The sequence below is a fragment of the Pelecanus crispus genome, chromosome 11, assembly GCF_030463565.1.
Source record: "Pelecanus crispus isolate bPelCri1 chromosome 11, bPelCri1.pri, whole genome shotgun sequence".
NCBI lineage: Eukaryota > Metazoa > Chordata > Aves > Pelecaniformes > Pelecanidae > Pelecanus > Pelecanus crispus.
In genome coordinates, this window is record NC_134653.1 from 34619647 (window position 1) to 34643809 (window position 24163).

The 24163-nt window shown below is 41.3% G+C and overlaps 1 protein-coding gene across 3 annotated transcripts in view; it reads left to right on the forward strand.

Moving 5' to 3' along the window:
* Positions 1-24163, forward strand: part of LOC104036388 (transmembrane protein 132C-like) — a 225807-nt gene that overhangs the window by 190481 nt on the left and 11163 nt on the right. For 2 of the 3 annotated variants that reach the window (XM_075718741.1, XM_075718740.1), the window contains exons 5-7: positions 6203-6346; positions 22782-22987; positions 23469-23742. In XM_075718741.1, the coding sequence (XP_075574856.1) occupies positions 6203-6346; positions 22782-22987; positions 23469-23742 (624 nt within the window). Of the gene's footprint in view, positions 1-6202; positions 6347-22781; positions 22988-23468; positions 23743-24163 lie in introns of those variants that run through there. The other variant, XM_009489975.2, reaches the window with a different exon arrangement.

Here is a 24163-nt window from a genome sequence, read left to right on the forward strand (position 1 = left end):
GTTTGAGGCTTGCAAAGAAGTTCAGAGCTCAGATCTCCCTTCTGTGTCAATGAGAATTTTATGTGTAGTTCTCCATTTCGACTTTGGAAATGACAACCCTTGCTTTTTTAGAGTTTGTAATACACTTACAGAAACTTCTTTCCAATGTGGATATTGATGCTTACTTATAGCTCATCCTCTTTCCGTTTTCTTAATTTATTTTATGCTACTATCCCCATTTTTTAATTTATTGGGAACAAATCCAAACATTGCTATCAGATGCTTTCAGTCTTTTGCCACACAAAATAAATTTGATTTTAAAACTTTAGTTGCTGCCTGCACAGAAAGTAGATTAGTTCTTGGGGGATTTTAAAAATTAAAGAATGTGGAAATGGCCAAGATATTGTGATGTTGAAAAGCACCTACATTTTAAATGAGTTCTTAGTCTCTCTAAAGGTTTCTTAGTAATCTTGTTTGTATGCTCCCAAATTAGCTTGTAAACAGGATAGTATATTGTGTTTAAAAAGAAAACATAAACATCACCACCTATACCAGCTATCGTATTTTCTGTTCTGATGTGAGAACAATTGTTTTCTTAATATTGCTTGACACATCCTTAAAGATTCAACCAGTATTTCTGCTTGTCAGTGGATAAGCAAGGGTATTACAGGAGGTGGCAGCACGCAAGAGGAAATGGGATCGGGTGCTGAATCAGAGCCCCCTTGTCTGTGGCGCACGTTCAGAGTGCTCAGCGTTGCAGAGCAGACAGACCCACAGAGTTCTATTTAAGCTCCTTTTATTTTTATGAGTTTCGGTTCAGCTTTTGAGGAGTCTCGGGCCATGGATCCTTTCATACATTATTTAGAGTTTTCTGCCTAACAGCTTGTGTGTGGGCGCAGACGATGGGTCAATTCTCTGTTACATTAAAGCCTTTGGCTTTATTGCAGCAATATAAAGGAAACACAGAGGAGGCAGAAGTTGTGCCATAAGGCTATTCCATATAGGGGACACATTTTTCTATTCTAGCTCTAAACAAAAAGACAATAGAACCAAGACTTGGTTCTTTGTTTTGTTTTTTGGGGTTTTGTTTTTGTTTTCTTTTTTTTAATATCACGGGTGAAGAGCATAGGGCACTTACAGACTAAGGGAAGTGGCAGATTTGAAAATTCCTTTTAACTGTGTGTGTAATATATTAATTGCTTATACTTCAGTATTTCTTTATCTGTGTAATACCAATGAGTTATGACTGCTTTCAGTGGAGATGAAATACGAAGGTTTCCGTCTCTGCTCAAAGCTGTAGCTAGGTGACTACCAGTTGCTTCCCAACGCTGAGGATCTCTAATGATTGTAGTGGTGCTGGCTATGAAGCCATTAGATAATATCTACAATATGTTTCCATCTCCTTTGTGCACATAATGATACGAAATTCCTGAAGTTCATATTGGGCTACAGAGAAGGGATGTAAAATTTCAGTAGCCCTTTATCGTGACCAATGATGCCTTTTACAGTTTTGGGGGCAGATGCATCTCTGAGGTAATTAATCAAAATAAATTCATTCAGATGCCCACTACTTCCTTTAATAAAACCATTAGCTAAGGGCAGAAGATTGAGGTTTCTAATTGCTGGTAATGTGCCAGTAGCCGAATTTTCTGTCTTCTCTCCAGAAAGGTCTTGGGAAATTTCAGAAGGTTTTTTAACCTTTGTGATAATGGCTTTATATCAAAGCCACTTAGAATTCAAAACCACCGATAATGACCTATTAGAAAAAGAGAAACAGAAGTGACAGATTATTACTTAACAATTGGTATATCACTTCTGCACTATATAGTTCAGAAAGCAGCAATATCAGTCACATTTGCTTGTCAGGCTTTTCCATTTTAAAGGTATAGATCATTTTCTTTTGTCCAGTGAGGAAGGATCATATTATTTGAGATAGGTGAAGCAGAATAGTGTTATTTAGAATACAGGATACACAGGGTATTGTGTTATCTTTCAATTATGAAAAATTGGAGACTACTAAGACACAGGGGTGGAGAGAACATGGCTTGGATGGGTGTACTCTTCGCTGGGTAAAAATCTGGTTGGATGTCTGGGCCTAAAGAGTAGTGGTGAATGGGGTTAAATCCAGTTGGCGGCTGGTCACGAGCGGTGTTCCTCAGGGCTCAGTACTGGGGCCAGCTCTGTTTAATATCTTTATCAATGATCTGGATCAGAGGGGATCAAGTGCACCCTCAGTAAGTTTGCAGATGACACCAAGTTGGGCGGGAGTGTTGATCTGCTTGAGGGTAGGAAGGCTCTACAGAGGGACCTGGACAGGCTGGATCAATGGGCCAAGGCCAACTGTAGGAGGTTCAACAAGGCCAAGTGCTGGGTCCTGCACGTGGGTCACAACAGCCCCATGCAACGCTACAGGCTTGGGGAAGGGTGGCTGGAAAGCTGCCGGTTGGAAAAGGACCTGGGGGTGTTGGTCGACAGCCGGCTGAATATGATCCGGCAGTGTGCCCAGGTGGCCAAGAAGGCCAACAGCATCCTGGCTTGTATCAGGAACAGTGTGGCCAGCAGAAGCAGGGCAGTGATCATCCCCCTGTACTCAGCACTGGTGAGGCTGCACCTCAAATACTGTGTGCAGTTTTGGGCCCCGCACGGCAAGAAGGACACTGAGGTGCTGGAGCGTGTCCAGAGAAGGGCAACGAAGCTGGGGAAGGGTCTGGAGCACCGGGCTGATGGGGAGCGGCTGAGGGAGCTGGGGGTGTTCAGCCTGGAGAAGAGGAGGCTGAGGGGAGACCTGATCGCTCTCTACAACTGCCTGAAAGGAGGTTGTAGTGAGGTGGGTGTTGGTCTCTTCTGCCAAGTAACAAGTGATAGGACAAGATTAAATGGCCTCAAGTTGCACCAGGGGAGGTTTAGATTGGCTATTAGGAAGAATTTCTTCACCGAGAGGGTTGTCGAGCACCAGAACAGGCTGCTCAGGGAAGTGGTTGAGTCCCCATCCCTGGAGGTATTTAAAAGGTGTGGAGATGTGGTGCTTAGGGACATGGTTTAGTGGTGAACTTGATGATCCTAAAGGTTTTTTCCAACATAAACAATTGTGTGAACCACAAGAGGTCATCTGCTCTCTTTCCTGTTCTACCTGACTCAAAGAACCTATGTTATTTCTGAATGATGTATAACCTGTTCTTCAAAGATCTCTTAGGCTAGACTGTGCATTTTCTTCTGCCCCAGACAACCAATTCCATCAATTCTCTGTCATTATTTTGATAATGAAGATTGTCTTAAAGTCAGACAAATCTTCCTTGTTGCAGCTATAGCCCATGACTTCAGGCCCTGTCCATGAACATGGAAAATAGTTTATTATTCCTCATATTTGGAAGACTGTTACATATATGGAGACAGCAATCATCTTTCCCCATATTTTTTTCTAGGCTCAACAATCTCAATTCTTTCAATCATTCCTCATGTATCTTATTTTCTAGTTTTTTATTTATTCTCCTTGTTCTTTTTTATTTCTTTTCACTTGAGAAAGTTTTTTCTTGCCGTATAGTTCTCAAAATTGGACGTAGTCCTTTAGCTGAGGCCTTGCTGAGTTGAGTAGGAATAGCTCACATCTTACAGCTGATACTCGTCTTTATACAACTTACTGCAGAAGGGTTCTTTCTTTGGTTCAGTTTTGGTTTTTTAACCACAGCAGCATGCAGTTGCTAACTTATGTTCAGCTTGTGGTCTACTATAATCCCCAAATGCTTTTCTGAGAGCAGCTTTTCCTGTTGAATCTTTTCTGTCCTGTATTTATAGGATTAGTTGTTCCTACAGAAAAGTAGCAACTTGCATTTTTTATTGCATCCCATTTTTCTAAACCCGATCTCTGATACTGGATTTTAATCCTCTCCTCCAGCGTTCTCCTAGTACTGTGGTGTAGGCTCGGAGCTTAGCTGCAGCCGTGGCTGGTGGTGCAGCAAACAGGATTTAGAACGATACTACTGGCAGTCTCGCCATCACCCAGGGTAATGCCAGAGCTGGTCTTTTCCTGGTGATGTGCAGGGCTGGGGAATCAGGAGCACAGGATCCTCATGTGGGTCCGAGTGCTTTGGGGTCTTGTCTGCTGGGCTTCCTACTTACTGTCTCTCCTATTTTTCTTAATATTTGACCTCATGTTGAGGCCACTGATTACTCAATGCTGCAGGCATGAGCAAAGCTGAGCTGGAGGAAGTTCTAGTGACTCTCAGGCAGTTTGTTGCAAGTTAAACCTGGATGATGACTTTACTCTGCTGCTTGTGGTGTAAAAGTTTCACCTCATTGCATAATCAGCTCTTTTTTTTTTTTGTCTTCTAGGCAGTGGTGCAGGGCTTCTTTCTTTTTTGTTTGGTGTGTATATGATTTTCTGATGTGTCTTGAACTTGATAAATTACCATTAAATGCAAATACGGGTAAATCCCCAAGCCACAGAGTGTGTTTTAAATCTGAAACTCATTTCTGTTTATGGGATTTCTCTTCCTCTGAAACTGTCCCTTTAAATTAGATTTCTCTATCAGTAATATATATCAGTTGCTAAGGAAAAACTGGATCTGAGTCGAATCATTTCAAAGCAGAGCTGAGATAGCCTGAAAAGATGTCCTGTCACTTCCACAAACTCTCTTGCTGCTCCTTTGCCCTGCAGTGCTCAGTTTGCAGTGTTTAACACTCAGAGTCACAAAAAAATAAGGCTTTAAGGGATCGAGGCAAAAGATAAATTTCAAAGGACATACAACACTTGCAGTAGCCAAATACAGAGCAGAAAATATGTTGAACCTGCTTTTTGTTGAACCTACGCGGCTTGTTCAGTGGTTGTTCAATGCATGTTGCTTTCGAAGTCTGCAGACAGAAGAGTAGCTGGGTTTGTTACTGAGCTTTATTCACAGATAACGAGAGATCTGCTCCTTTGAATCTGTTTATGGACTTACCAAAATACAAGTACATGGAAATAAATGCTTTTGGAACAAAATCTTCAAGTTTGGATGACAGCAGTTAAGCTCCAAATGCCGTGCGCTATTTCGCTACAGTGCTCTTGCTCAAAAATGCCATGTACCCAGCAGAGTTTGTATGGGGGATAGCTGGGGGTGGTCTCTACCTTAGAAAATCCTGGGAATGGCCTTAGACTTTCCGATAATGTTATTTATAAACCTGGCTCTGATTTACTGTGTTGGGTAGCTTTGTTTTCATATATGCGACAGGAATTATTTAGGGTTCTTACTTTTCTAGAACAGTCAACGTTCCTTTTTTAACAGTTTTTTCTAAGTTTGATGGGAATTCTTATGAGAGCTGTAAGAGAACCTGAGAAATAACAAGTTGCAAGACAAAAAGAAAATCTGAAAATCTGATTTCAAACTCACTAAACATGAATTGAAAACAGTATCAGTAGTATCAGTGCCCCATTTTGCTGCTGTTGACATCAGTGGCTGCAGTCCTTGTGACTTCAGTGCTGAGGATTTTGCTGAATATTTTATTCACTTTATAGATTTGGAAGTTGAAAAGTTGGAGAAAACTTTGGAGTTCTTCCTGTGTGGGAATCTTGGGAATATGGTGATGCTGAAACAGTTCAGGAGTTAGAAGTTAGCTTAATCAATGGCACATTGGAAGGCTTTTATACACCATGACCCAAGTTCAAACTTCAGATTTCCTTGTTATTTTCCCTGCAGTTAATAGCATCACTAACTCCTTCTGGATTCCTTACATTGCTTCATTGGCCATATCAAAGGAAATTAAATAATCTTGAAACAGTTCCAGATACAAAGTTCACAGAGAGGCCCCATCTTTGCAATAGGCTTAGATTCAAAGAACAATATTTTTACTTTCGTGGCTCTTGTATCCTGTCCCAAACATTGCAATCAAATCCGGTTTAGTAAAAACTCTGAACTCATGTTTTTGAAAGTAAATATTGGGGAAAGCCCGTCTCTTACAAAGTAGAAGCTACCTGTGGTGTGTGCCTGCCTGGACCGAATTTAGCTGCAGTCAGTTTGCTCCCTATTTAACAGTGTGCAACGCAGCTGACTGTTTATTTAGCAGGTAAAATGTAATTGGGGTTTTACTGCGTTTTACCAAGTTGCACCTATCTGAAGATGAGATTAGATCATTAGCCGCTGAGAACTGCATCTTTCTTGAGTATAAGTCCAGCTGAAGATCTGATGCTTGCCTTTTGGAAATCTCTTCAGCTGTCTCTGAACAGTGCTGTGCTTTGTGTTGTGTACAGGACATGGAAATTCTGAACACCGCAATTCTCACGGGAAAAACAGTGGCAGTGCCCATCAAAGTGGTGTCCATTGAGGAGAACAGCGCTGTGACAGACATCTCTGAATCAGTTGAGTGCAAATCCTCTGATGAAGACGTCATTAAAGTAAGTTTGTGCCATGTATTGGCTTCTGAAATGTCATGTCTTTTTGTACACAAAAGGATAATAGCCTGTGAACAGCCACTAAATCAACTCCTGCAAATTAACTGCACTACTGTTTGAGAAGCATAAGGAGAGGGATTTTTAAGAAAAGAGAGAGCTAGGTGCAACAGTACAGCCACCACACTGAGTTTCAGTAGAATTTCAGTGTTAATTTTCATTTGTGTCCTAATTTTAAAATGTCTTGGTAATGTCACATCAAGTCTTCTGTGCACAGAGTTCATTCATTGCAAAAACAACTCAGCTGTTAGTGCTGCCTCTCCAGATGTTTCTTATCACGTTTCCAGCTGTGATTATCACCTCCACAGCTGCATCAGTCAATGGATTGGATAAGCGTTCCCCAACAACTGCAATGCAAAGTCATCCTCGTTGACTTCACATTCTGCTGAGAGCTGTTTTGAACTAACAACTTGATTCTGCACAGAAGTGGCTAGAAAGCATTCACGTGACTGGTCCATCAATTTAGCGCTAGCAGCTTAATGTCGCACAGTAACAACCACCAGTGGGGTAGTATTGTCTTAAGGCAACACAGCTATTTCTGCTGTGAATATGTAGTCAAAGCCCTGAAGGAAATTCACGGTTGTGCAGGGAGTCAGTACAAAGGCAATGCTCTGTGGGAATCCCGTTGCACTTCCCACACAGGACGTTCATGGTACATGGACCTTAAGCAAGGGTGATTTTACCCTTGGTCTATAAGCTCTTTTGAACCGGGATTTTATTATATTATGTGATTTTACAGCATATAGCACAGTGGGCTTCGTGATGATACTCTTTAGGTGTCTTTAATATGCTATCAGCCCTCTTGGATGTATAGTATACAAATGGTAATGCCACAGCATTATGTAGTACAGTCAGTTCAGTTTGTAGGCTCATGGAAAGCAGTAAAACTCCTGTGAACTTGCAGGATCCAACAGTTTGCTGCACTATTGTAGAATTTATGTAGAAGCATTTATTATACCAGTAACCAAGTAGGTGGGAAAAACAGTCATACTTTGAACTAATGAAGCCATTACAGAAGACTTTTACAGAAAGCTTTCTGCTTTCAGTGGATCCTTCAGAGCCAAACAAATCTCTCCAGTTTGCTGGAGCTTGAAGTGCTCCCATATATCAGACGCTTTACAGAGTTTTTAATCTCAAAGAATTCCTGTTAATCTTTCTCCTAACGTAGCCACCTAACTACAAATCAAAGTAATAGCTGGAATTTAGTTTAGGGATCATCTTGATTGTAACCTCATTGGAAACCACATTCCAGAGTAAGAAAAAATACAAGATTCGCAAATTAAAAAAATAAATTCAGAAGAGGACTACTGTGATCATCCAGATTAGCCATCTTGCTTAAACAGCTTACTAAATTTCACCAAATAATTCCAGCCCCATGGAGATTTCTTCTTTCCAACAGTGAAAATGTCCAGTGTCAAGTTCTTCCATTCAGAGGAAGACTCAGGTCAGGGAAAAAAAATATCTCGGATGGGCATTTGTTATACATCACCAGATGATGCATAGAAAATGACAGCACAATGATTTCCCAAATAAAAATCCCTCTGTAAAAATTACTTCTGAGTTTTATAGCTTTGGAGCATATGGATCAAGAAGAAATTAAATTCCCAAATCTTACAAAAAAAGAGCATGTTCCTGCAGTAATTGCAGTACAGCCTGGACTATTGCAGTTCTCCAACAATTTGTTTGGAAAGAATGTTTTCTTGAAGCACTGTGTCCTTTGATTAGCACTTGGAACCCTGCTGTGCTCTTCTCTTATTTTCTACAGAAATAATTTATCTCCACTAAAAGGTTTTCTTAAAATGGAGCCTGTTCGCACTATCGGAACATTTTTAAGTGGCTTCTAGAAGCCTCCCTATCTAGCCACTCTGAAGTTGAAGTGAAACAAATAACTGGAGGCTAACACACAGCATTTATTGGAATTGACTAGAGGAATTTTTCAGGTGTAGTTTCTTTCTCTTCCGAAATGTTTTGAAATTGCTCAGATGAATAGAGAAACTATCTCCTTTGTATTTAGAAATATATGCAGAATCTCTAGAGGAATGCATCTGTGACATGAGTGCTAACTGCTATGAAACATACAGCTAGTTAAAAAAATAGAGTTCAATGAAATGCTTTGAACAAAAAAGGTTTTATCATCTCATCATAAAGGAAAAAGGGCTTTTTTTTTTTTTTTTTCTCGTCTAGAATGTTCCAGTTTCCAGGAAATGTCTTTGCATGGGGAAATGAAGTTTGGGGTTCAAGACAAATTGACATGTTCGTGTTGGTTCTGATTTTAAAAAGCACTCAGCTTCAAATGGAGCACAAAGGCCTTTAATCCTTAATTCATTCTGAAATTCCCCATCAAGCTTTTATGATAAATTCTTTGGATATATCATCATCCTCTGTAAAGTACTGGTTTAGATACCTTGTTGGGAGTAACCTTTCTTTAAAAAAAAAAAAAAAAAAAAAAGTCCAGCCATCGTAAATTATATCTGTTGGGAAGAGGTCGTGTATCTTCAACAAAGGATGTATGTATGTGTTTATAGTTCATGTTCCTGAGCATCCCTGTAATAGCAGAACCAAAACGTATTTACAGGTATGAAAGCTTATAGATTAATTTAAACCACAAACTAAGAAAAAAAAAGTGTTAGTGATGAGAGCTCTTTAATACTTAGACATACTATCACCTAGAGGTGCATACAGATATTTTTGTTTTATTTCAATTGTGTGGAATGTCTGATAACTTTGGATTCAGGCAACATACAGAGTCAGGCTAGAAGTTGAAGATGAATGGTGCCTATTAGCACTTGGCTTGTAATATTTAGTCATCAAATAAATAAGTGTCCATTTGTATGGTTCATGTAAAGAGCCTAAAGGTAGTGTTTCTCCCAGCAATTTGAATGGCCATCAGATAAAAGCTTATTTATATTAGCTTTTACAGTGCCTTCAGTTTGGCTGCAATTACATTATTCTCAGTAACAGAGCCCAGTGGAAATCTAAACCCAAGATATATCTGCAAGTTACAAGTAATAGTTTCCCTAGTGATAAGCAGGGTCTCGTGGCAGCTCAGTGCACAGTTTGTGTCTTGTCTTAATCTGCTGACAGATCTGCTGACTCCTTTTCCTTTTTTTATTGTCTTATAGTTTGAACTCTTTACTTCCAAATTTACAGTTGATTTCATGAACTTTAAAAGTCTTTGAATGCTCCAGACCTTCACACAGTGGTACAACCTTTTAAAAGTGGACACAAAATTTATTATGGCACTAAAAATCAAGCAACAGCCAAATTTTACTTCACTAAGCTGGAATTTACCAATAGGATCCATATATCTGGATCCATTAATAGTAATCGCAGTTGCATGCACAGGCTCCTCTTCATCTCCTGCAAATTCAAGTGGAACGTGGCTGCTTTTGCCGGTGCTTTTGTGCAGTTTGCTCAAGAGCAAACACTGCTCCACGTTCCCGGGTCACCTGGCTGCTAGAGCACATGCAGTTTCATGCTGTGAAGAGCAGCAGTTTCAGGAGACTTGCAATACCTTGTGACATTTCCAGATCAAAAAGTTTTGATAATGCTTACAAACTTGAGGATGTTTTTTTCCATTAAAATAACCCTAGTACAAGAATCTTCAGTGCTACATGTATTTCAGTGTAAACATTTTGGGTTTGTATTTCATCATTCTTGGACTAGCTTTTATCCCATTGCTACACAAGGGGATGCTGTATACATGATATTATATTCTTACTGTATTGCTGCAGTTTGGTAAATTAAAAGCTTGATGCTAGTCTCAGTGTATTAGCCTTGAACCATACTCTGAAGACCTTATTTACTAGTTTCTTTTTATTTTTAAATGGCATTAATAGCTTTGAGATGTATTCGGATCAAAACATGGATTCAGGTAGTATTAGTTCACACGTGCAGCTGCTGTGGTCATCGCTGGAAACAGAAACACGGATCTTACCTTTAAGATGTCCCTCAGCAGTTGTTAATAAACAGTGGGCTCTTGGTTTCATTGGGACTGATGAGCAGAGGGAGACATTAACTGCAGGTAAAGGCCACCGCAAGAATGTTAGGAATTTCTGTTAGGAGCTAAAATCCCGGGCAGAGCGTCACAGCTGTCCCTCTCATCACAGTAACTTGAAACGAAATCCCAGATCAAAGCAACACTGAACTGTTGGGGGCCGAAAATCTGGCTGGGGGGTTATGGTTGAACTCTGGCTTAATAGCTGGAAAAGACTGGAACTACTGCTGGTATCGACGCTTTCAAAGCAATAGCGACGGGACTTACAGACACCTGTCAAGGTTACAGATCTTGTTTAAAGGCCCAATCCAGGAATCATTTACACACATGAGTAACGTTACCGTGAGTACTGCTGACATCAGGGAACATACGCATATGGAATAGTCGTTTAGGATTCGTAAGTGTTTCAGAGATTTTGCCATTTGTGGTGGAAACGATGAAATTCTCAATTCATCAAACGATGAAATACCTCAATTCTTACTGAACAGATGCAGACTCCTGTTGAAATGTCTGCTGTTCCTTTGTGAATCTATTCAGATTCAAGGCCAGTCTGGATGCTGTGTAACACATGATGTAGGAAAGTCTCAGTTTGCCAATAAGGAAGCTGACGGATGGACATTTTCATAAGAGATAAATAAATAGTTGTGTACTAATTGTAGTAATTTATTTTTGAAATTGTATATCTGGAACCGTATCACAAGACCCTATTTACTAAGGAAAAGTCATCAGCACTTCATTATTTAGATGGTACTTTGCTATCGTCTTAATATACCCAATCTTACACAAGTAGCTATGCTTCAACCTCTTCAGCTGTTATTTAACTAGAAAGAAATTTCACTGTTCTTCCTTACTTTCCACTATTTGTAAAACTTAAAATGTCTTTTAAAACTAGATACAGAAGCACTGTTTACCCTTTGACAGGCAGAGGAGCCGCTAGTTAGCAACATCCATAGGTATTTTTATTAAAAGTTTAGCTATGCATGTTCCTGCCAGTAGGTTGAATGCAGTTCCAGGCTGAGTGGCAGAGCTACAGGCAGCTATTAAAGAATCAAACTCTTAAGCCTCAGTCCTGCACTCATTAAAGTGCTGCACTCATTAAAGCCATCAGGAAAGCTCACCCTGAAATTTTAATGGTATGGGGACAGTCCCTCAGGCTCCTTAATGTTTCATCATAGTACCATGGCTATTCCAGAGAAAAAAAAATCTTAATAAATATCATATTATGTGTCTACGGATGTCTTTTCATCATATTGTTTAGGCACCAACTAGAAAGACACTTACTCCGACTCAAATCAGTGGCTGTATATTGGGGCAACATGAGCACTTGCTCTGAGTAAGGGGCTGGATGACAGACTTTGTAATTCAAAAGCAGGCTTCCGCCAGTAAAGGCAGTTGTCTTGCCCTTTATTTATATCAGCCCTACCTAGAAAAGCATGGTTATCCATGCATGAGCAAGGCTGATACTCTTAGTGAGAGGAGAGGTCCCCCCACAGTACATGTATTGACCTGACTGGGCATCAGCTTCTGCCCACAGCTGATGGACTGACTGGGGATGACATCCTGCTGCAGCACCAGCTTCTGCTACCTCATCTCCTTACTGTAAGGGCTCACCTGGTCCCTGGATCCATTGGAACTTTCCAGGCGTGCAACCAAGAGAGAGTAAGACAGGCACCCAGGGAATGGTGAGATGGGGACAGGTGATGACAGAAACATTGGTGTGATGGAAGGGTCTGAAGAAAGTGCTAGTTCCAAAATACATTGGTCTGTCAAAACCTGTATGAAGATGAATGGGAATTGGGGTGTGACTGTCCTTACCCAGTGCACTGCAGTGCTAAAGGATATGGAAACACTTGAGATCGTTAAGGAAGGACCTAAATATCTGTTGTGTTGCTCTCCATGGGGCTAATTCAAGACCTGGTCCCTTTCCTATTGAAATTAAAGTGTTACAGGATGAGCATTACAGAGCTCATCTTGCAGAGAATCAGTGCTTCAGGTCCTAAACATAGCTTGGAGATAATTGTACTTGGTTCAGTGAAACATTATTACAGATACTGCCAAAATATAAAAATGACGAATCTCTTAAGTATCTGTCAGAGGAAGGCTAAGTCTGCTCAAAACAACGCTTCCCATGGCATCTAAGGTTTCTTCCCTGTGCTTTCTCACCAGCAGCATCTGGAGGCAGATAATGATGTGGTGGGTCGTGATGAAGTGTGATGCAGATGGTGATTTCAAGGGGAAGCGGAGTTTCAGAAGATTTTATTCTATTAGAAACCCTGGCACGTCACCGGCACGTTACATTTTCCCACATACCTTTCGACTCCTGCTGCATACAGCGGGATGAGCGTCCAAACTTGCATTGCATTTCTGCACCGCAGCATACACATATATTCTTCATATGGGGCTTTATTGCAAAGCCTTCAAGACTCGGAGGATTTAGGGCTTCACATTACGTTTTTAGTGCAGGTTATAGGAGAAAATAAAAACAAGGGGCTGACTAGAAAGAACTGGTTGTTCCTACCAGCTATTTTGATTGAGGAAGAACACTAACTTCCAATAAAAAGCTCCTACAGTGAATATAACGCAATTGATTTATCGCTTGTTTTTTACTTAGGTCAAACAAAACTCTATTTGGCGTTCGTTAGCTAGGTGCAATTGTTGTAGAGCAGAGCATGCTGAATAACGAGTAGGTGGATAAACTTCTGATTAAAACAAGTCTCGTTCCTAACTCAACCCTATAAAACAAACGGAGAAATGAAAAGTCACACTGCACAGGGTTTCCAGGAATCCAGTGTGGTCTGCTATGGACAGGCCACATTCTGCGCAGTCACTTTAATGTAATGCTCTCTTCTGTGGTTTTGTGGCAGTCCTGCAAGATTCAGGGAAAGCATGGAGGGGTCAGTCTGAACCACAGCAGCTCCTGCCAGTCCTCCTCCACTGTAATATGCAGGCTGCTACTCGTGGAGGGTTGATGCCTCTTTCAGGTACTTCAGCCCACACAGTCGAAATTGTAGCAGTAGTCTCATTTTAAAAATACAAAGTAGTTGTATAACTTTCTGGAAGGAATGTAAAAAAGTTGGACGACTCCTTGTAAAGGTGCCTGTGTGTTCATTCTCAGGCTTGCAAGTCTTCCCTTGGTTAGCTCCGGAATCAGGAGCTGAAAGTTCAGTCTGTGACACCGCACTGAGAGCCAACGCAGCTACGCTGTTTTGCGTCCTGAGCTAGGGTCTCTGCACGGGGCTGCAGGGCCACACCAGCAGGCTCAGAACAAGCGTGGGATCTCTGTCATGTCCGCCGCATGGTGCAGATACCCCCAAGGGCCACCACAAATGACCTTCCTGAAGTTTATGTTCGGTAGCCAATGAACTGCAAATACAATTCCTACTCACCGCACCGTAATATAGCCATGAAAGCCCTCAAAAGCAGAAGCTGTATCTTCAGCAGTCCAAACCCAGCACCCTATTTCTCTGATGGCTCCTCTTTCCTCTTCTGAAACTATGTGTTCCTGTGATTTGTATGGAACTGAAAAGCTTTAAGAAAGGAAAGACAGACACAGCATGGAAATGCCATTGTTTTGCTGTTCTGAAGCCCTGTGACTTTGTAGGCTTTTCTTCTGGTAAATCTAATATGATATGTTATATTCTGAACAGAATTGCAAATAGAAAGTCCACCTCCTTGCCCTCCTCTGTATTTTTCATAGTCCTGTGATTTACTAGGATCAATACACATCAGTAGAGCACAAAACCTTCAGAGGAGCTTTAGAAAAATGAAGCTTTACCACACACTTCTGTCGGATGCAAATACAGCATATAGGCCAGCAATATGTGGAGCTTTCACAGAAGATGTTATATCATTAATGGATACCCCTACTCCCCAAGCAGTCAGCCTCTGTGGAAATTGAAACTCAAAACTGACATGGTCTGTGATACTTAAATTCAGTGATAAAAGTTGTAAATACCATGCCATCACATAAAATGCAAAAATTTCAAGGACAGCTAAAGAAACTTTTAAACCCTGTCCTTGCAGACTTCTTTCCCTGTCATCTCATACCTTCACCCAGCTGTGTTAGTGATGTCAGTATGGAAAACCTATATATCCCAAATGAAAAATCAAAGCAGAGTGGCAGTAACAGTGCCTCAAGTTCCGCAGAAAGTGCTTCAAAATCAACTTCAAAGCTGCAAGACCAAAACCGGGAAAGTAAATGGGAGAAATAGCATTAGTCTTGTGACAGCTATAGGTGTGATGGGAAGATAAGCGGTTTTCTCCAGGCCATTTTGAGTAATGCAGTCAGAAGAAATGATGGTTCGCGTCTCCTTTCCTTTTCCGCCAATAGCTGTAATTTACACATTGTGAATTTGTATATTGTAGATAGATACTGTTAGAAAATGACAAGCATTGTGATGTCCTCAAACGTTCGACCACTGTCCAAACTCTGTAGATGGAATTGAAAAGTCCCTGCATTCACCTTGTGATCCTGCTTTGCCAAACAAGATATTTGGGGCCCTGCTGCATCTACAGTCTGGCATATCCCTAGTGAGTAAGAGCCAAACTCTCTGTTCGGCCCCATTTTCAGAAATTACTTGACTTGAGTGCACAAAACAAGACAGATTTTGTTTTACGTGATAATGCTAGCTGCAGAGAGCTCCTGTGGCTCAGCGCAGCTACAGTTCTGCTTCAAAAGCTGGTCATTTGGGAGCAAATAGATGCCCTCCAGTCTCAACTGGCATTTTGTGCCCCTTTTACTCTCTCAGTTCTGTCGTGGTGAATGATATTCAGTTAGTTAAATGTACTGCTTCTGCTCTGCAAAGCTGCCAGCAAAATCTTTGTAATGAGATTAGATAATGTACAGCCTTTTCCCTAAGAAATGCTCACTAGCTTTGGGGGTTTTCTACTTAGTTTTGCTAATCTGGCTGCTGATACTGAAAACGCAGACCTTTCTCAGCAGAGAGAGTCCAAATTGCTATTAAACTGTGGCCCTGATTTTACAGAGTTCTCTTCTTCAGCACTCAGGGCTCGATCCCTGTGTTATTAGTGTGGGTTGCTGGGAACTTTGCCTGAGGACTGATCACAGGGATTGAAACCACATTTGGAATGTGGCAGCTGTTTACAAGCACAAAGCAACACCAATGCGCAAGCCGTGTTATCTGTTGAAATCTGCAGACAGTTAGTTTTGAGAGAGGCAGAATGTAAAGAGGCTTAAATCAGTTATTAAAGTGTAATACCTGCTCTGCTCCCTCATCACAGTTTCCAGAGTGGGAGTAATTATTCCTCAACTAGTTTCAAGAAACAAATTCATTCTTTTTCTTTTGGCGGGTCATAGGTAAAAACAACTTTCAGGGTTATTCTTGCACGTAATGTGAAAAATCAAGCCTTTCCTTTATTAAGATGACAGTCTTATCAGTATTAAGTCTGCATTACTGTATTTACCTTTATGCTCACCCTGCGAGGGGAGCTTTTGGCTTCACTTTCCAAGTCACTGAGCACAGCTCCAGCTGTAGTCAGTGGGAACGAGGGGTGGCTCTGGCAAGTCAAGTCACACTAGCGATTAGCCACTGCTATAATGGATGCTTCCATTTTAAAGGGTTCTCTAACAGTGCCACAAAGCTGTAAATTTCATTCCAGAGATGATGGAAGAGCTCAGGTCTGAAGCTTTAACTCTTATCAGACTTAAGCGGTTTAACATGAAAAAATGAATAGTATGGGCCTTAAGAGAGCTTCCATTTTCCAGTAGTAGGTTATTGATTATTCAGGATTATGCAGCCAGGCATTGAAAACCTTCATATGAAGCAGTTGCCATCACCTAATGTTCATGTAGCACAGGATTTCCTTTATGTATAAAACCATAGTGTTTAATTGGAATCAAGGCTAGAGAGCTGTATGGAGTCTTTCTTTAAACCCCTAGAATTTAATAGAGGATAATTCCCTTTCTACAGAGGATGTTGTTTAAAAAAATCTTAGAAGAAATCCTATAGCAAGGACATGAATATTACAAAATTCTAAAGGATTGTCCAAAAAGCTTGTGGAATGATTATTACTGTCTAATATTTTGTATATATTGTGTAAGCGTCAGTATATCCAGTGGATAAGTCATCCTGGTGCTCTGTATTCCTTAATGAAATGAATGACTTTGTTCACAAAGCTTAACCTCCATGAGCTTCAGTTGCTCTTCTGGTATGCAAGAGTGATGATACAGGGCTCATTGAAAGAGCTTTAAACTAGGTTTGAAGGGGTAAAGGGATGAAACCAGGCTCACTAGAGATAAGCCTGGGGGCGGCACACCAATATTTGAGGAATTGTGTGCTAGCGACATCCTTCAGTCTGCTTGAGGGTAGGAAGGCTCTACAGAGGGGGTGTTCAGCCTGGAGAAGAGGAGGCTGAGGGGAGACCTGATCACTCTCTACAACTGCCTGAAAGGAGGTTGTAGTGAGGTGGGTGTTGGTCTCTTCTGCCAAGTAACAAGTGATAGGACAAGATTAAATGGCCTCAAGTTGTGTCAGGGGAGGTTTAGACTGGATACCAGGAAGAATTTCTGCACCGAAAGGGTTGTCGAGCACCAGAACAGGCTGCTCAGGGAAGGGGTTGAGTCCCCATCCCTGGAGGTGTTTAAAAGACATGGAGATGTGGTGCTTAGGGACATGGTTTAGTGGTGGACTTGGCAGTGCTAGGTTAACAGTTGGACTTGATGATCTTAAAGGTCTTTTCCAATGTAAACAATTCTATGATTCTATATTTCTATGATTCTACTGAGCTGAAATAGTAGGATTGTTGTATATTTGAAAAGTGCTGAACATCACTGTTCTTTACTAATTATCCTGTAATTTTTTTCATTGAAATTGACATTCCTTTAAGAGATACTGGAAAAATCTTGTTGCTCATGGAAGTGCTTTCATAAATATTTAAACATTTATGTAACCTTTGAATATTTTAGCAACATTTACGTTAGTGTAACAGAAATGGGTAAATGGCTTTACACACCAAAACACAAGATTCTGAACCTGATGAATACAAGCAGGACATCTACCGTTATCATAGCTTTCTGTTTAGTCGTAAAGTTCTGAGACTTTTTAAACCTCACGGTATTTAATTAAGGGCAAACCGCACAGACGCCTACCTAAAAAATGGGACTGGTGCCTCACAAATTTTCAGTGCTCATAAACTTGACAGGATTGCCATATTAAAAACTTCTCTTTTTGTCCTTCAGAACCGTCCTTCAGAGACTGGGCCGATATGTCTAGAGGTGAAAAACCAGTAGGAGAATAAACAAGCTTAGACTAGACTAGACTCACAGAGTCAGTACCACTCGTTTATTTTTAGCTCTTACGGTTGTTGTTCTTTCCACTCCTGTGTACAGCAGATACGAAACAGAACAGACAGTGTTTTGAGTTCACCGTCTTTTGAAAGACAGTCTTAGCTTATATTTGACATGAAATTTGTCTTTTGTAAACTGTCTCCACCAGCAATTGAATGAAGATTTCTCAGCAATCTGTAGCGGAATTTAACCCAGCAAAACTGATATTCTTACAGAAGTGTCAACAGCCCCTTTATGGCTGCAGAGTCCAAGGCAGTACGTTGTCACATCCTCTGTGTTGACCTCAAGCAGCTCATGCTCCCTTCTTGCAATTCTGCAATACAGAGGGCGTGGTGGGATCAAGACCTTAATCTGAAAGAAGTAAAGAAAGACCCAGAGGTTCTGCATTTGACTAGTAACGGCACTAGGAATCTCCTTAATATTCACTGCAGCTAATCTGTTCATTACCAGATGGAAAGGTACATTCACTCCCCAGATCACAAAGTCACATAGTGCCATTGGTAGTGATTCAGGAGTGACTCTCTCTTGATTTCCAGGCAGTACTTTTCTCTGTCAGCTCAATAAAATGTGATTTGTTGCAGAGAGAATCTATCCAAGTCATTTGGAAAGGCAATGGCCTTTGTTACAAAGAGGCACAGAAATATAATGCCGGAAAAAAAGAAAGGCAAAGAAGAAACCTCTAGGGAATTGTGCTTAGCCCTGTCTTTTGCTGTCTAGCTTCTTTATTTTAGTTTTAACCTGGAGAGAGAAGTTAGGAAAATAGAAAACAGGGCGAAAATAGCTGAATGCAGCTTAATAATGAAAGAAACTGCTGAAATAGCATCAGAAAGCTCTTTAAAATGCAAAACTTCTTGCTGATCTGCTACGCAGAATAGAAAAAAACCAATCGCTTAAAGGTGGTGGCTAAGCAGGCTTTCCCTTCATCATCTCTCACTTCTTCTGATGCCAAAAATAAAAAGCACTTTTCAGAGGGAAGATGTTTTCATAGTAAAAGCATAAATACTACAGGAGATGAGACACAGATCGCTGTTCACAGAGTCTCCAGCTTCTATTAGAAAGTTCCTTAGACTACTGTGTGCAGGACTCACAGATGAGAGCCAGGCATGTACTGTTCGGTGACCTTCCAGAAGCATTGCAAAACCCTGGGGGAAAACAGAGGGATACTTTTATCTACCAAAAATGCTTAAGCAAATACACCTTTTTAATTAAAAAAGAATTTGAGTTCTAATATGATCCAGTTTAGTTTATTACTCTTTTTAATCTCCCTTCTATCCTTGCTCCATGCGACAGTGTTTTAGGTTGTCCCTACCAGTCCTGTGTTTCCATCTGTTTTAACCACATATGAGAACAGATCAAAATAGTTTTGCCAGGTCTGCGTTGAACAACTCCAAAACCAAGTTGGCTGTGATGTTATTTCCATCTGAGTTAATCTGAGCTAAGGGGGTCTGCTGTTGCACCACATAACCCCTACACTTTTTTTGTGAGGGGTGTCTGCTTAGCAAATCAGACCTTATACGTGACTTGCTGATGTTGTAAATTGGAGCAGAATCGGTACATCTGGATTTGTTCTCCAAGGCTGAGAAATCATTTTTATTTATTTTTTAAGTGACACTGTGTGAGACACGGGTAAGGGAAGCAAACCCACTTGCTCTCATTCTGCTAGGCTGCTATAGCTAAGCTTAGCTGAGATGTGTTGCTTGCAGAAGCTGTAGACTATGGAATAGCTTTAATTGAACACTTCTTGAGCAGGCGCATCCGTAATCCTGTACACACAGAGAGCACACACATTGTGAATCGGATGCTGAGATACTTTTTCCCCTTCATCCCCTGCATAGCACCATTTGGGAAGTCTGTTGCCTTTCTTTGTCAGAAGCAATCACTGTTGCTTCAAGAATGGATACCTGAAAGCACCATAGTTAAAATGCATGCAGTAATACAGTAGAATATAAGCTTTACTCCTCCTGTAGTCTCTGTGTGCTACCTCTTTATCAGAAGTACAGGAACAGAAGAAAGAACATGTGTAAGGACATTAGCAATGCTTGTACTTGGTGAAAAGAATAATGTTTTTCTCAGTGCAACTCATAAAGACCTGCCGCTATTGCTGATGCATGTCCAGTAATAAATATTAACCTGTAGCAATTTTAAAGGCTGGGTGGTAGCTACAGTGGCCATCTCCTTAGGATGCTCTATATATTTGTTTAGCCATTTGTTTGTCGCATATCCATGAAGGCATATAGCAGCTTTACAAATACAGATGGAGATTGGATGTCAGCCCAGGACCATTTAGGAATTGCAGTTTTGCTACTATTGTTATTGTGTTGTTTCCCCGACAGTCACATTTGTTCCATTACTGACAACGTTGGGCTTTAGATAATATTAAATCTTACATCTAGACCAGACCTGGTCAGCCTGACGCTGAGTATGTTACCAGAAATCTTTTATCAGCATGTGCAATGTGGTTTACTATGTGCATAAATAAGCAACTTGTACAACTAACTCAGAAAGTTCATTCATTTGTCTTTGGGATGAACTCCATAGAAATGAATGGGATGGAACCAGTTTCAGGATGGCAATGGCTATTGCTCCAAGCAGAATTAAATTAGATCTGATTGACAAGCCTCCCAAAAGCCTCTGCTCAAAGGAAGTTAGGGCTAAAGGACAAAGAGCCATATCTGAAGCTGCTTTGTCAAACGTTCCAGACATAGGGTCTTCTCCCCCAGGCACACTCGCTACCTCCCGTTTGGCTCTAGCTGTTGCTATGTGCTCCAGGCGCAGCGCAGTTCTCTGACTGTTGCTGACCAAGGCTCCCTGGGTTGTGTTGTTTACACCAGTGGGGGAAAAGGGACAGAAAGAGTCGAATTGACTTTCCTGAGGTTACAGAGGAAGACAGAAATTAGAGTCTGTGTCAGCCAGGACTTCCTTGTACCCTGAACTTCACTGAGGATGTTGTGCTGTAGGTAACGTTCATATGTGGTATTTTATTTAGATGTGAATTCCTTTTCACTTCAGCCATCTGAGAATTAGGTATCCGGTCTAAGATAGTTCGCAGGGTCTCCATCTCTGGTGGAAAGACGCGAGCAGCTTCGGGGAGAAGGGTCATAACACTGCCAAGCATCGAGAGAGGAAAGTCACCCACTGGCCATTCCGGTTTCCATGCAACTGAGCCAGCAGCGAGACAACAGGCTCGCGTTAGACAGCAGCAGCTCCAATACAGGAGCTGAATGCCCCCAATATGTCCTAGCAGCTGTACACGGCTCTAGGCAGAAACGTCTCCGTGATCAAGACGTCAAGGCTGTGACTCCTGACTTGTAGCCCTTGCTTGCCTGTGCAGTTGGAGTTGTCATGAGAAACATTTTCATGATGTTTCCTCTCCCAGGGTGAAGCTGATGCAATGGCACCATAGAAAGAAAGAGCAGCCCATCTAGGAAAGAGTTCTGAATTACTGCATGGTATTGTACATTACGCACCTCTGCTGCATAGTACTTGTAGATTAGATCAGATAGTCGTTCTGAAACAGCCTAGCGTGAGCTAAAGCCCTTTCTGTATTGCCATTCAAGCTAATACATGTAAAAATAGGGCATGCCATTCATAGTGATAAAATGAACAAATTTCCGACACCTTCAGACTTTTAAACCTGTCTTAGATGGTCTGAGGCAGAAGCCTGAACAGACAGACAGATGGGTCAGGTACTGCAGTACGTAGTACTCTTTTCAGTCAACAGAGCCCAGTTACAGCATAACCCTCCTAGGGAATGAGTCATAGGAGTGCTTGTATTATGTTCTCTGATGTTTTCTTCTCCAATCTCGCCATCAAATATTTTACCAGAATGTGAGCAGTGCCTAAACCTGACAGAGGATAGAAACGGGATGTGTACGTCGAACTGGGAACAGTTTAGCTCCTGTATCTGTGCTCACAGAGGACAACCATCTGTTTGATTAGCCTGGGGACATAAGCATTTCCAGCTGATAATCTTCATTTGAATAAAATGATAGTGGGAATGGGAGTGGGGATAAAAGGGAGCAGATGATAATATAAATACATGTTCAGGTGGGGAGACGCATTGCCACCACTAACGATACTTGTTATGGGTGATGAAATAGAATCCTGACGGGATGGGAGCAAGAGCAGGAGTTGAAGAGATCTGCTGGGTTTACTGTTAATTTCTGCAGACATACCAGCTCATTTAGGAATGTAACAGCTCCCATTGCTAGCCACTTAATGTATGATTAATGTGGCACAGGATTTCCCCAGACATTTATGACACCTTTAGGAATAGATATGACAATGACTTTATCACATGGAGTCACTTCATACTATCTGCATCCCTCTTAATGATTTATATATTCAGGAGTGATTTTATCACTAGTACTCAGTAACGTTATAAATGAGAAAACTCAATGGTCTGTAAATTACAACATTGATTAAAGAAGTGATTACTGATATAACTCTTACATGACTGTGATAATGCTTGCTTATATTTCAGGACAGCATTTACATGTTAATGATAAATCTACTGCAGTGTTTAGAAATACTTTACAGCTTTAATCAAAATGTAAACATTTTTAAACAGATAATGTTTATTTTGGAGGAAAGTAGTAGACTTCTGTTACTCCTCAGTGGATGAAATCCACTCCAGAGCCAGCTTCGTCTTGAAGACTGTAAGCAGCATCACCCCCTGATGAACATACTCATCAAGGCGGAGCTTTGATTTGCCTCTTGCCTCCATTGAGCTGTTTTGGTTTGTTGGATTCCTCTTGACCAAGCTGTGAAGGAGCCTTGCTCATAAATTCCACAGCACTGTGATCGGCTAGTGGCTCACTGCATAACAAACCGAAAATCAACCACCAGCTTCATAAAGAGTATCCAGTCTTTAGGCATCTCCAGCATAATTATGCCTCGTGAGCCAACGAAGGACTTTTGCATTCAGCTGCTCCCATTGTAAAAGGCAATCATTAAAATGCATAAAGAGAAGGGAGCCTTTTTTGTTTGTTTTGGGTTTTGAGATGCCAGGGTTACACTTTGAGCTTGTTTTGTCGCAGTGATCACCTTTTCTTCATTCTCTCTCTTCCTCCCCCTAGGTTTCTGACAGATGTGACTATGTGTTTGTCAATGGCAAAGAAATGAAAGGCAAGGTGAATGCACTTGTGAACTTCACGTATCAGTATCTGAGTGCTCCTCTGCAAATCACAGTCTGGGTTCCACGCCTGCCTCTTCAGATCGACATTTCGGACACAGAACTCAGCCAAATAAAAGGCTGGCGAGTCCCAGTTGTTTCCAACAAAAGGTGGGTTTGAGTTGCTAAAATTCTTGGGTGTTTTTGTAAAATGAATGGAGTTGAGTTTAACTCTAAACAAGAACAACTGCAGCACCTGCACCCAAAATGTAGCATCTTTCCTTGAGGAACAGCAGTACTGGAATTCCCAGCTTTGCACCGGATATATGCAGATATAATAAAGCTTTTAAAATCTGTGGGAGTTTTGCTTCTGTGCATGTGTCTGTCCTGTGCAACAGAGTACAGTGTGGTGCTCTGGTAAGGTCCACTTGTAGAGTTGTTGTTGTTTGGACATACCAGCTTAGATGAAAAAGTGGTATAGTCCATTTGTATGGTCCTTCATCATGCTAGGTAGCCATGAATCAGCAGTGGTCAAAAAAACCAGAAGGGAGGGCTGTTGTTTAAGGGGGTACTCTCCATTAGCACTCTAATGTTAGTTTTCTCTAATGTTCTTGAAAACATTTCTTTATGCTTCATTTTCTTATGCAAAAAGACCCACCAGAGACAGTGATGATGAGGATGAAGATGAGCGGAAAGGAAGAGGGTGCACCCTGCAGTACCAGCATGCCATGGTGCGAGTCCTCACACAATTTGTAGCTGAGGATTCTAGCCCTTGGGGTCAGCTGAGCTACCTGCTGGGCTCAGATTGGCAGTTTGACATTACAGACCTGGTGATGGATTTTATGAAACTGGAGGATCCTCACATTGCCAAGCTGCAGGAAGGCAGGATTTTGATCGGACGGGAAGTAGGAATGACAACGATGCAGGTACTGTGCTCTAGACTGCCACTTTCTGCCATTCCCATAGAGAACCTGTGTGTGGGCATAAATCTAGTACAGTGTTCTGCTATCTTGAAACAGGATAATTTCCCATTACATTCCTGTGACCTTCTAGAGTGTCACACACGGCATTAACCCAACGACAGTGATCCAAGCTCAAGGTGGTCCAAGGCATGCAGTATGGCCAGGAGCTGGAAGCCATAGAGCCTTCAGAGATCTTTAGGAGAGGCAGCACTTCCAGGCTGAGTGAGAAGTCAGAGCACTTGCCCACATGGATGCAGTTTACCACCAGTCAGCTGATGGGCACCGTTTTAACTTTTTGAGACAGATCTTTAGATTGTGCCAAGTTTCTTTTGACTTATTTCCATCCCTGGAAGTGTTCAAAAAACGGGTAGATGTGGCACTTTGG